The sequence below is a fragment of the Diorhabda sublineata genome, chromosome 7, assembly GCF_026230105.1.
Source record: "Diorhabda sublineata isolate icDioSubl1.1 chromosome 7, icDioSubl1.1, whole genome shotgun sequence".
Lineage (NCBI taxonomy): Eukaryota > Metazoa > Arthropoda > Insecta > Coleoptera > Chrysomelidae > Diorhabda > Diorhabda sublineata.
In genome coordinates this window covers 32,288,614-32,302,885 of record NC_079480.1, presented here as the reverse complement: position 1 = coordinate 32,302,885, position 14,272 = coordinate 32,288,614, and the positions used below count along the sequence as shown (strand labels likewise).

Here is a 14,272-nt window from a genome sequence, read left to right as displayed (position 1 = left end):
ATTTTAGCAATAGTACCTGAGGCTTGATCACCAAAGCTTGCAGCTACAATAACAATAAAGATTCATCAGATTCCGAATGGTTTGAATATTTCAGAAGAAATAAATAAAAATATACATGTTTAGCAAAAATTTGTGATTCATCAGATTTCGAATGGTTTGAGGATTCCACAAGAAATTAATAACAATATACATGTTTAGTAAAAATGGTTGATTCGTCAGATTCCGAATAATTTGTGGATTTCAGAAGAAATAAATAAAAATATACATGTTTAGCAAAAATGTGTGATTCATCAGATTTCGAATGTTTTGAGGATTCCACAAGAAATTAATAACAATATACATGTTTAGTAAAAATGGTTGATTCGTCAGATTCCGAATAATTTGTGGATTTCAGAAGAAATAAATAAAAATATACATGTTTAGCAAAAATGTGTGATTCATCAGATTTCGAATGTTTTGAGGATTCCACAAGAAATTAATAACAATATACATGTTTAGTAAAAATGGTTGATTCGTCAGATTCCGAATAATTTGTGGATTTCAGAAGAAATAAATAAAAATATACATGTTTAGCAAAAATGTGTGATTCATCAGATTTCGAATGTTTTGAGGATTCCACAAGAAATTAATAACAATATACATGTTTAGTAAAAATGGTTGATTCGTCAGATTCCGAATAATTTGTGGATTTCAGAAGAAATAAATAAAAATATACATGTTTAGCAAAAATTTGTGATTCATCAGATTTCGAATGTTTTGAGGATTCCACAAGAAATTAATAACAATATACATGTTTAGTAAAAATGGTTGATTCGTCAGATTCCGAATAATTTGTGGATTTCAGAAGAAATAAATAAAAATATACATGTTTAGCAAAAATGTGTGATTCATCAGATTTCGAATGTTTTGAGGATTCCACAAGAAATTAATAACAATATACATGTTTAGTAAAAATGGTTGATTCGTCAGATTCCGAATAATTTGTGGATTTCAGAAGAAATAAATAAAAATATACATGTTTAGCAAAAATGTGTGATTCATCAGATTTCGAATGTTTTGAGGATTCCACAAGAAATTAATAACAATATACATGTTTAGTAAAAATGGTTGATTCGTCAGATTCCGAATAATTTGTGGATTTCAGAAGAAATAAATAAAAATATACATGTTTAGCAAAAATTTGTGATTCATCAGATTTCGAATGTTTTGAGGATTCCACAAGAAATTAATAACAATATACATGTTTAGTAAAAATGGTTGATTCGTCAGATTCCGAATAATTTGTGGATTTCAGAAGAAATAAATAAAAATATACATGTTTAGCAAAAATGTGTGATTCATCAGATTTCGAATGTTTTGAGGATTTCACAAGAAATTAATAACAATATACATGTTTAGTAAAAATGGTTGATTCGTCAGATTCCGAATAATTTGTGGATTTCAGAAGAAATAAATAAAAATATACATGTTTAGCAAAAATGTGTGATTCATCAGATTTCGAATGTTTTGAGGATTCCACAAGAAATTAATAACAATATACATGTTTAGTAAAAATGGTTGATTCGTCAGATTCCGAATAATTTGTGGATTTCAGAAGAAATAAATAAAAATATACATGTTTAGCAAAAATGTGTGATTCATCAGATTTCGAATGTTTTGAGGATTCCACAAGAAATTAATAACAATATACATGTTTAGTAAAAATGGTTGATTCGTCAGATTCCGAATAATTTGTGGATTTCAGAAGAAATAAATAAAAATATACATGTTTAGCAAAAATTTGTGATTCATCAGATTTCGAATGTTTTGAGGATTCCACAAGAAATTAATAACAATATACATGTTTAGTAAAAATGGTTGATTCGTCAGATTCCGAATAATTTGTGGATTTCAGAAGAAATAAATAAAAATATACATGTTTAGCAAAAATTTGTGATTCATCAGATTTCGAATGTTTTGAGGATTCCACAAGAAATTAATAACAATATACATGTTTAGTAAAAATGGTTGATTCGTCAGATTCCGAATAATTTGTGGATTTCAGAAGAAATAAATAAAAATATACATGTTTAGCAAAAATGTGTGATTCATCAGATTTCGAATGTTTTGAGGATTCCACAAGAAATTAATAACAATATACATGTTTAGTAAAAATGGTTGATTCGTCAGATTCCGAATAATTTGTGGATTTCAGAAGAAATAAATAAAAATATACATGTTTAGCAAAAATGTGTGATTCATCAGATTTCGAATGTTTTGAGGATTCCACAAGAAATTAATAACAATATACATGTTTAGTAAAAATGGTTGATTCGTCAGATTCCGAATAATTTGTGGATTTCAGAAGAAATTAATAAAAATATACATGTTTAGCAAAAATGTGTGATTCATCAGATTTCGAATGTTTTGAGGATTCCACAAGAAATTAATAACAATATACATGTTTAGTAAAAATGGTTGATTCGTCAGATTCCGAATAATTTGTGGATTTCAGAAGAAATAAATAAAAATATACATGTTTAGCAAAAATGTGTGATTCATCAGATTTCGAATGTTTTGAGGATTCCACAAGAAATTAATAACAATATACATGTTTAGTAAAAATGGTTGATTCGTCAGATTCCGAATAATTTGTGGATTTCAGAAGAAATAAATAAAAATATACATGTTTAGCAAAAATGTGTGATTCATCAGATTTCGAATGTTTTGAGGATTCCACAAGAAATTAATAACAATATACATGTTTAGTAAAAATGGTTGATTCGTCAGATTCCGAATAATTTGTGGATTTCAGAAGAAATAAATAAAAATATACATGTTTAGCAAAAATGTGTGATTCATCAGATTTCGAATGTTTTGAGGATTCCACAAGAAATTAATAACAATATACATGTTTAGTAAAAATGGTTGATTCGTCAGATTCCGAATAATTTGTGGATTTCAGAAGAAATAAATAAAAATATACATGTTTAGCAAAAATGTGTGATTCATCAGATTTCGAATGTTTTGAGGATTCCACAAGAAATTAATAACAATATACATGTTTAGTAAAAATGGTTGATTCGTCAGATTCCGAATAATTTGTGGATTTCAGAAGAAATAAATAAAAATATACATGTTTAGCAAAAATGTGTGATTCATCAGATTTCGAATGTTTTGAGGATTCCACAAGAAATTAATAACAATATACATGTTTAGTAAAAATGGTTGATTCGTCAGATTCCGAATAATTTGTGGATTTCAGAAGAAATAAATAAAAATATACATGTTTAGCAAAAATGTGTGATTCATCAGATTTCGAATGTTTTGAGGATTCCACAAGAAATTAATAACAATATACATGTTTAGTAAAAATGGTTGATTCGTCAGATTCCGAATAATTTGTGGATTTCAGAAGAAATAAATAAAAATATACATGTTTAGCAAAAATGTGTGATTCATCAGATTTCGAATGTTTTGAGGATTCCACAAGAAATTAATAACAATATACATGTTTAGTAAAAATGGTTGATTCGTCAGATTCCGAATAATTTGTGGATTTCAGAAGAAATAAATAAAAATATACATGTTTAGCAAAAATGTGTGATTCATCAGATTTCGAATGTTTTGAGGATTCCACAAGAAATTAATAACAATATACATGTTTAGTAAAAATGGTTGATTCGTCAGATTCCGAATAATTTGTGGATTTCAGAAGAAATAAATAAAAATATACATGTTTAGCAAAAATGTGTGATTCATCAGATTTCGAATGTTTTGAGGATTCCACAAGAAATTAATAACAATATACATGTTTAGTAAAAATGGTTGATTCGTCAGATTCCGAATAATTTGTGGATTTCAGAAGAAATAAATAAAAATATACATGTTTAGCAAAAATGTGTGATTCATCAGATTTCGAATGTTTTGAGGATTCCACAAGAAATTAATAACAATATACATGTTTAGTAAAAATGGTTGATTCGTCAGATTCCGAATAATTTGTGGATTTCAGAAGAAATAAATAAAAATATACATGTTTAGCAAAAATGTGTGATTCATCAGATTTCGAATGTTTTGAGGATTCCACAAGAAATTAATAACAATATACATGTTTAGTAAAAATGGTTGATTCGTCAGATTCCGAATAATTTGTGGATTTCAGAAGAAATAAATAAAAATATACATGTTTAGCAAAAATGTGTGATTCATCAGATTTCGAATGTTTTGAGGATTCCACAAGAAATTAATAACAATATACATGTTTAGTAAAAATGGTTGATTCGTCAGATTCCGAATAATTTGTGGATTTCAGAAGAAATAAATAAAAATATACATGTTTAGCAAAAATTTGTGATTCATCAGATTTCGAATGTTTTGAGGATTCCACAAGAAATTAATAACAATATACATGTTTAGTAAAAATGGTTGATTCGTCAGATTCCGAATAATTTGTGGATTTCAGAAGAAATAAATAAAAATATACATGTTTGGTAGAAATATTGGTTTCGTCAGATTTCAAATGTTTTGAAGATTAAAGAAGAAATAAAAAAGAATATACATGTTTAACAAATTATATTTGATAGTTTGATATAACTATATAACTTCAGGCGGACCTTTCTTCTTATTCTTTTGAAATACAACTTTACGTTTTGCCAATACATACAATAAAGTTACTTCTAAAAGAAGGCGCCTCAAAATTTTCATTTTTTAGTATAATTTGACCGGATTCTTGCTTTAGCACGCACAGATTGGAAAAATAATATACGATAAGTAGCTAATAAATGGTTACGAAAAAAGGTTTTATTTTAAAAATTATTCTACATTCGAATGCTCCCCTTCAAGTGACAATTGTCTACAAGTCTCGTTATATAATAGTCAGACCTCGTAATACAGCTTAAAAAACTGAACGGTTAGACGTATAAGTAACAGACAATAATCGTATTGAAAAATGCTACTTTGAATTATTATTTCTTAAAAGATTTTGAACCAAGACCAATTTCAATTACAAAAACATCTTTAACTGTTTGTTGTGCTATTAATCATTTCAATATTTTTATTTCATCTTCATTCCAACATAGTCCGGTCATTTCAAGTTTTATCTATGGAAAAATTCCTAGTCAACGAAATTTTTGTATACATCTTAATTACTGTGTTGTAATGAAGATGTGAAAAAGCGACATCGAGATCGTGTTGGCTAAATAAGGTCAAAAAGTCATGTAAATCAGTTTTTCGCAAATATTTCACAATCTATCGCTCGAAGATCAAAAGCGGTTATTATAAAAATTCTTCCTAGTAAACTAAACAAAAAATGTCTTTTGCATTTTTTGCAAGATTTTCTTATTCAAGAATAAATCGTTTTATTTCGGTATATCGTTTTTTCTTATTCCTTGTCGATATCTTCAGTTTGTGTATTAGTAATAATTGTTGACAAAACGTCGAGAGGACTCACATATACATGTTCATCATGTAACACAATTTTGTCAAAAACATTAAAAATAACAACAACGAATACACCAACGTGACTAAACTAACGCCAACTTGACTACAAAGAGCTGCTACCTCGCTTGCGCAACTAACACGTGATTGTCTGAACTTTTCCAACCTATCCAATCACTTTCTACTTTTAGATCGTTCGGGTTAAAGTTTCAATAATCGAATTATTGTTTGGCCAATCAATTTTAGATTGTGAGAAACTTTTTTTTAATCAAAATTAGCGTCTGGCACAGTTTGAACAACAATAAAAATATCTGGCAATTTAACAGCAACGAATACAATAATGTGACTAAACTAACGCCATTTTGACTACAAACAGCTGCCGCCGTCTACCTCGCTTGCGCAACTAACACGTGATTGTCTGAACTTTTCCAACATATCCAATCACTTTCCACTTTTAGATCGTTCTGGCTAAAGTTTCAATAATCGAATTATTGTTTGGCCAATCAATTTTAGATTGCGAGAAACTTTTTTTTAATCAAAATTAGCGTCTGGCACGGATTGAACAACAATAAAAATATCTGGCAATTTAACAGCAACGAATACAATAATTTGACTAAACTAACGCCATTTTGACTACAAACGGCTGCTGCCGTCTACTTCGCTTGCGCAACTAACACGTGATTGTCTGAACTTTTCCAACATATCCAATCACTTTCCACTTTTAGATCGTTCTGGCTAAAGTTTCAATAATCGAATTATTGTTTGGCCAATCAATTTTAGATTGCGAGAAACTTTTTTTTAATCAAAATTAGCGTCTGGCACGGATTGAACAACAATATAAATATCTGGCAATTTAACAGCAACGAATACAATAATTTGACTAAACTAACGCCATTTTGACTACAAACGGCTGCTGCCGTCTACTTCGCTTGCGCAACTAACACGTGATTGTCTGAACTTTTCCAACATATCCAATCACTTTCCACTTTTAGATCGTTCTGGCTAAAGTTTCAATAATCGAATTATTGTTTGGCCAATCAATTTTAGATTGCGAGAAACTTTTTTTTAATCAAAATTAGCGTCTGGCACGGATTGAACAACAATAAAAATATCTGGCAATTTAACAGCAACGAATACAATAATTTGACTAAACTAACGCCATTTTGACTACAAACGGCTGCTGCCGTCTACTTCGCTTGCGCAACTAACACGTGATTGTCTGAACTTTTCCAACATATCCAATCACTTTCCACTTTTAGATCGTTCGGGCTAAAGTTTCAATAATCGAATTATTGTTTGGCGAATCAATTTTAGATTGCGAGAAACTTTTTTTTAATCAAAATTAGCGTCTGGCACGGATTGAACAACAATAAAAATATCTGGCAATTTAATACCAACGAATACAATAATTTGACTAAACTAACGCCATTTTGACTACAAACGGCTGCTGCCGTCTACTTCGCTTGCGCAACTAACACGTGATTGTCTGAACTTTTCCAACCTATCCAATCACTTTCTACTTTTAGATCGTTCGGGTTAAAGTTTCAATAATCGAATTATTGTTTGGCCAATCAATTTTAGATTGTGAGAAACTTTTTTTTAATCAAAATTAGCGTCTGGCACAGTTTGAACAACAATAAAAATATCTGGCAATTTAACAGCAACGAATACAATAATGTGACTAAACTAACGCCATTTTGACTACAAACAGCTGCCGCCGTCTACCTCGCTTGCGCAACTAACACGTGATTTTTTGTACTGTTCCAATATATCCAATCACTTTCCACTGTTAGATCGTTCGGGCTAAAGTTTCAATAATCGAATTATTGTTTGGCCAATCAATTTTAGATTGCGAGAAACTTTTTTTTAATCAAAATTAGCGTCTGGCACGGATTGAACAACAATAAAAATATCTGGCAATTTAACAGCAACGAATACAATAATTTGACTAAACTAACGCCATTTTGACTACAAACGGCTGCTGCCGTCTACTTCGCTTGCGCAACTAACACGTGATTGTCTGAACTTTTCCAACATATCCAATCACTTTCCACTTTTAGATCGTTCTGGCTAAAGTTTCAATAATCGAATTATTGTTTGGCCAATCAATTTTAGATTGCGAGAAACTTTTTTTTAATCAAAATTAGCGTCTGGCACGGATTGAACAACAATAAAAATATCTGGCAATTTAACAGCAACGAATACAATAATTTGACTAAACTAACGCCATTTTGACTACAAACGGCTGCTGCCGTCTACTTCGCTTGCGCAACTAACACGTGATTGTCTGAACTTTTCCAACATATCCAATCACTTTCCACTTTTAGATCGTTCGGGCAAAAGTTTCAATAATCGAATTATTGTTTGGCCAATCAATTTAAGATTGTGAGAAAGTTTTTTTTTAATCAAAATTAGCGTCTGGCACGGATTGAACAACAATAAAAATATCTGGCAATTTAACAGCAACGAATACAATAATTTGACTAAACTAACGCCATTTTGACTACAAACGGCTGCTGCCGTCTACTTCGCTTGCGCAACTAACACGTGATTGTCTGAACTTTTCCAACATATCCAATCACTTTCCACTTTTAGATCGTTCTGGCTAAAGTTTCAATAATCGAATTATTGTTTGGCAAATTAATTTTAGATTGTAAGAAACCTTTTTTCAATTAAAAATTAGCGTCTGGCATAATTTGAACAACAATAAAAATAGTTGAAAATAATAGATTAACGTGGCAAAAAGTTTAATAAAAACAATAACAAAAAAAGAAACTTCTTAAGATGATTTGAAATTATAACTGCTATTGACTTCTAAGCAATAGATCGCGAGTTATTTTCGTGACCTTTTGACCTTTATAAATTTTTTAGTCGGCATGATATAGATGTCGATTTTCCACATCTTCAGCTCACTAGGAATTTTTCCGCAGATTAAGGTTTGAAGTGCCCAAAATGACAATTATGCGTGTACGTGGTATTAGTTTGAAAAAATTTTCTAATTTTTTGGAGATCTTGCCTCTAGTCATCATCATACAAAACTGTACTTTTCATATCATTAATTGTTTATATAATTATAGATGTTTATCTCATTACAAAAGCAAAAACAAAGAGGATAGCACTGTCAAATATTGCGTACTGGTCTAATCTCTTATTATAAAGTACAAATACTACTTTCACTCCTCTGAGGGCTGCAACAACTTTGAACACGCGATTTTTGAAACTAGCAAAATAATTTCGATCGCTAAGTTTTGACTAAATTTTGAATCACACATTCAACATGCAACAAGTGTGATAAATTTCTCAACCAATATGGTTCAAACTTTAATAGAAAGGATGATAACTTGTAATGTGAATTGTGTTTTTTCACTTTTTGATTAGGAAACGGCATACTTAGGTACACTGTTTCCAATAATGGAAATTAATTCAGAATAAATTTTGAAACATTTGTCTTTATTTAATAACCACACATGCTACAAAATTTTGCTGGTAATTACTCGTATGAAATTAAGGTGGAACTTTCCTATTACAAAATTTGTTCAGCCAAACCATTTCCGAGATATCACCCTTAGAAAGGTGATAAATTAACTAAAATTAAATGTTTTTTAAAATTTTACTAGAGTTAGAAACTTGAAATTTTGTACATACATACGGGTATTTTTTTAATATTACTGTTACATTATACGGGGGTGAAATTGGCAACCCTTTATTTCATATCAAACCTTTTTCCAAGATGAAGTTTAATGAAATTTTTGCCCTAAACGCTATTTATTGATAGCAACTATGGGTGTCCTGTAGACGAATGATTAATCCCCATGCTCAGAAATCACAAGGATTTAGCTTTGGAGTTCGGGAAGGCCAATGCATGGCATATGGTGCATCTGAATGTTGCCTAGCAGTCGAATAAGGGTTACGAGTTATCAGTTTTTATTTACAATTTTTGTTATTTTCCAATCAGCTTTTATATGTTTTCCAAGTCTATAAAACACGCGCGGTATTTTGAGCCGACAGCGGAACTGGAGAGATCCAAGAAGAGCAATTAATATCCACTTATACTTCAATGTATTTTCGCTTAAAGCTTATAAGCTGTTTAACTTATTGATGGAAATCATTTTTTTATTCTTATAATTATAGTACAGTCGTTTAGTTGAAAAAATAGAGGTTACCTTTAAAGTTCTCCTGGAGTTTTGAAAATTGACAATTTCATAGATTTTAACGTGTTATTTTCGAATTTAAAAATTGTCATCTCGTATATTTGCCGCTCGCGCCACCATATTGGAGAAAAAGCGTCTAAAAGCAGTTTTTTCATAATAATTATTTCTTGACGAAATTTTACAGGAAAAACAAGAAAATTGTAAAAAAATTTTCCTACAATTTATGTCAAAATCTTTTTTGCCTAATTTTAATAGTTTCGGCGTACATCCACGCCTAATATTTAATTTAAACTGCTTAGTTCACCGAGTCGTTTGGCAACAGGGCGAATATTTTTCATCTATTTGCAATGAATACATTACCTACGTCGAATTGCATTGAATCTCCAATGTCAATCTTAGTACCAAATATGTAGAACAATCCAGAGGATCACGAAAAATTGCTTCCATAGACAAAATTCCTTGGTAATGATGCGCACAAGAACAGCCTCATTGGAATGTTGAAGACAAAATTTGATTTTGTAGTAGGTGTCGGTGAAGATAAAGATCTCGTTCTTTTGACGAAGCAAATACATTCTCAATTCAGCAAAAGAAAAAATTTCACGGCAAAAATACTCCATAAATAGTATGAAAGATGGAAAAGTCGCAAAAACCTTGATTTAAATGAGGTTATCGAAGTATTTAAAAATCGAAATGCTGATTCAGAAGTCATTCCTAAAGCTGGAGAACGTTTCCTCATCGAATGATACAGTTACAGAGATGTGAGAAATCGTTACCACCAACAGAAGCTGCAATACGATACAATCGTTTCGAACTTATCACCAGGTTCATCAATGGTATGGGAATGAACAAAACAAAATGTAGAGCAATGAAGATGGAAAAAACCATTCCAGTTACTATATTCGAGCCTCCTGCACCGGAAAGCTTGTCGAAACTTATTTCTTGCTAATGCAAGAAAGATTTGCGGATGCCGAAAGGCTGCGCTAAACTGCTCCGTTGTGTGACCAAAATGTGATGGTTCATATGATAATTCGCAATTTCCATTACAAGATAGCAGTGGAGAAGAAGAAACGGACACCATTCCCGAGCAATTAAACAACGAAATCGAAAACGAAGAGGAACACGATGAAACCATCGCCGATGATGCAGAAGAAAATTCCGATTTTTATATTTCAATCAGTATTGAAGACGATGAAAGCATAATACCTGGACCTTCAACAACAATGAACTGTCGGAGATTGAACTACATTTGGAAATTGTGAGTCATACGTGGATTAGGCCTATTCGGGATACCACAAAAAAACTCGCCGCTTTCTTCAACTCCTGGTGGTGTGGAATTGAGTATTTCTGCTGGAACGTGTGTTATTATCAAAAAACTGCTTTTAGGCGTCGTTTTTTCAATATGGTGAGGCGAGCGGCGAAGATACGAGGTGGCAAAGCCGAAATTCAGTAAGAGCACGTCAAAACCTATAGAATTGTTAATTTTCACAACTCCAGGAGAACTTTCCAAGTACAAATACCTAGCCTAAGCTAACCAGAGATCATTGCTAAAGCTGGATAACGTTTCGAATTATACAGTTACAGTTGCTACCACCAACAGAAGCAGCAGCACAACAACATTCGTTTCGAACTTATCACCAGGTTTATTAATGGTATGGGAACGAATAAAATGTAGGGCAATGTGGATGAAAAAAAAAACAATAATGAGCTCATTACTGTTATTAATTTCGAGCCCTCTGTTCCAGAAAGCTTGCTGAAACTTATTTCTTGCGAATGCACGAGAAGTTTTCAAGAAGTTTGCGGATGCAGAAAAACAGTGCTCGGTTGTGTGAGCAAAATGTGACGGTTCTTGTGATAATTCGCAGTTTCTATTACAAGATAGCAGTGAAGAAGAAGAAACAGACACTATTCTCGACCAATTAAACGTCGAAATCGAGAACGAAGAGGAACGCGATGAAATGATGATCCCATCGCCGATGATGCAGAAGAAAATTCCGTTTTTGATATTTCAATCAGTACTGAAGACGATGAAAGCACAACGCCTGGTCCCTCTACAACAATGAATCGAAGGAGATTGAACTAAATTTGGAAATAGTGAGGCAGACGTGAATTCGCTTTCTCTAACTTATTAAAAAACTGATTTTAAGCGTAATTTTTCCGATATGGTGACACGAGCGGTGAAGATACGAGGTGGTAAAGTTGAAATTCGGTCAAAACCTATAAAATTGTTAATTTTGAAAACTGCAGGAGAACTTTCCAAGTACAAATACCTACTGACTGTACTATTATTGATTTAGATAAATTTTTTTGTCATTAATAATAAAAAGATGTATTGTTTTATTTCTTGTGCGTATGGTTGATCAACAAAACTGTTGGAATGGAATAATATCTATGTTCGAAAGTAGGAACCGTGATTTTCCACAACTCTGTAATGTGCTATCCTCTTTGTAAGAATTGTTAACACTCGCGCACACCAAGAACCAAAATTAACACGAATAAACAGCCAAAATAACAAAAAAATTTATATTGCTTACTAACCTGCGTTAAAATATTTTCTGCTGGTCTATAAACGATATTATGTAACGGCCTTTTTCTTCCGACGTAATTAACACATACGAATTCTAAAAGGGAAGCGTATATGAAACACATACAGACCCCGTCCCAAACGTTCATTGCTGTTAAATTCGATACTACAGGTAATGTTGAACGAAAACCGTTTGAAGTTGTGAAAAAATTGAGCATTGTTGTTACACCTAAAAACAAAAACATATACAAGCATTGAAATCGATATTTAATCCAGTCGATTTAGACATTCGAAGTTACATAAATTACCGTCAAGTCGAAAATCAATAAAATTGTTTAAAATACAATTAAACATAGAATTTGAATGTTCGCCATCACATAAATTATCAATTCACGAAGATGTTGCTAAAGAAAAATTGCGAAAAACTCATTTTTTTGACCTTTGTTGTTGAATAAAATTTTTTCCATACACGGAAATGATGGGGAACATTCAAATTTTATTCTCAATTGTATATTAAGCAACTTTTTCAGCTTGATGGGAATTTATGTAGCTTCATTCTTATTTTTTTGGTCTAATTTGACCAGACTAATTATACAGTGAGCGGCTAAATTCTGTAATTTTCGTGTACCCGCAAAGGACTAATCACGGGTATTTTTTTAAATATTCCTGTTATATTATAAGGGGGTGAAATTAGCAACTCATTTCATATCAAAACTATGTTTAAGATGAAGTTTTATGAAATAAAAAAAAAACTTCTTAATCATAATTCATAATTTTAGATTAATAATAAATGTTGGAAATAACCACCTCTAGCTGAAATACATGAACGTATCATGGATTGCCATGCATTTTTTATGGTATCACACGATATTTTTATACGATTTCTCAAATCGTTAACATCAACTATGTGTGTCGTGCAGACTAATGATTTGAGTTAACTCCATAAACAGAAATCACAAAAATTCAGATCTGGAGATCGAGGAAACCAATGTTGAGGCCCTCCTCGACCAATCTAACGGTTAAAATATGATTAATCTAAATATTGGCTAGCAATCCGACTGTATACTGAAACACCATCGTGCATGAACCACATACTTCGTCTGATATTGTGTGCAATGTCCTCAAGTTGTTCAGGGAGATCATTTCCTCAAAAACTGGTGAAAGAAATGTCATTTAATGGATGAGGCAAACAATGTGGCCCGATTTAGTTATCCTCTACGATTTACGTTCACTGAAAAAACATTTTGATAATGGTGCTCTGTAATCTCATGGGGATTCTCGTCTGCATAAACTTGATTGTTGTGAAAATAAACCAATAAACACAAGAATCATCTGCTATGCCAAGCTAAGTCCTGCCAAACGAAGATACCACATAAACGAAATCGAATGCCTCGCTGTCGACTGGTCAATTGAACGATTCAAGCAATATCTCCAAGATCAACATATCACTTTCTATACTGACAACAGAGCTTTGACTGGGCTAAGCAGATTCAAATTGGAGAAAGCAAAACTCCTAAGATTCACTTTTCTTCTACAAAAACACAACCTCAGCATCTACCACGTCTCAGGAAACTCCAACGAGCTGCTAGACTATCTCTCCAGTCTCTCCGATGCAGAAAACTTCGTAAACGAGTATGAACTTTTTTAAAATCAGTTGAAACAAACGATTTCCCCATCTCATACCTTCTAGAAGACTCCCAAGTAGTCCAGGAAGAAAGCACTAACTACACATCGCCAGATACCACAAGACGCACTGTGGAAGTCTGAAACAACGCCTGGAGACCAAGAAAGTCTGGAAAAAAAGTGAACAGGCTCTATCAGGGGACTTCTTCATCTAGAACGATATCTGCCTCTACACAACGCCAAATAATTTTCCCCGGAGGTCACGAGAAAGGAGTCCTAACCACGAATCGACATCTTTTGGAACGGAAGAAACCTCCAGAGCCATCAAACGATTATACTACTAACAAACACTCCAGATATCAAGATATCAAGAAATACATCAAATCAGCTCTGGTCCGCCCCACTATCAAGTCGTCACCAGCATTGATGGAAGGAACCAAAAGAGATCTGGAAGATTGTCTCCTTTGACATCCTGGTACCTTAGAAAAAAACCACGAGAGGTAATCGCCCGATCTTGGTTGTAACAGCCACTTCACTTTTTTAAATGAGAGAAATATCC

At 32.1% G+C, this 14,272-nt stretch overlaps 1 protein-coding gene across 12 annotated transcripts in view; it reads right to left on the bottom strand.

Moving 5' to 3' along the window:
- Positions 1-14,272, bottom strand: part of LOC130446395 (glutamate-gated chloride channel) — a 135,245-nt gene that overhangs the window by 35,964 nt on the left and 85,009 nt on the right. For all 12 annotated transcript variants that reach the window (XR_008910142.1, XM_056782630.1, XM_056782631.1 and 9 more), the window contains one exon: positions 12,105-12,319. Coding sequence is in view for 11 of the 12 variants with exons in the window: in XM_056782630.1 (XP_056638608.1) it covers positions 12,105-12,319 (215 nt within the window). In the remaining variant the exon portion in view is untranslated. The remainder of the gene's footprint in view (positions 1-12,104; positions 12,320-14,272) is intronic.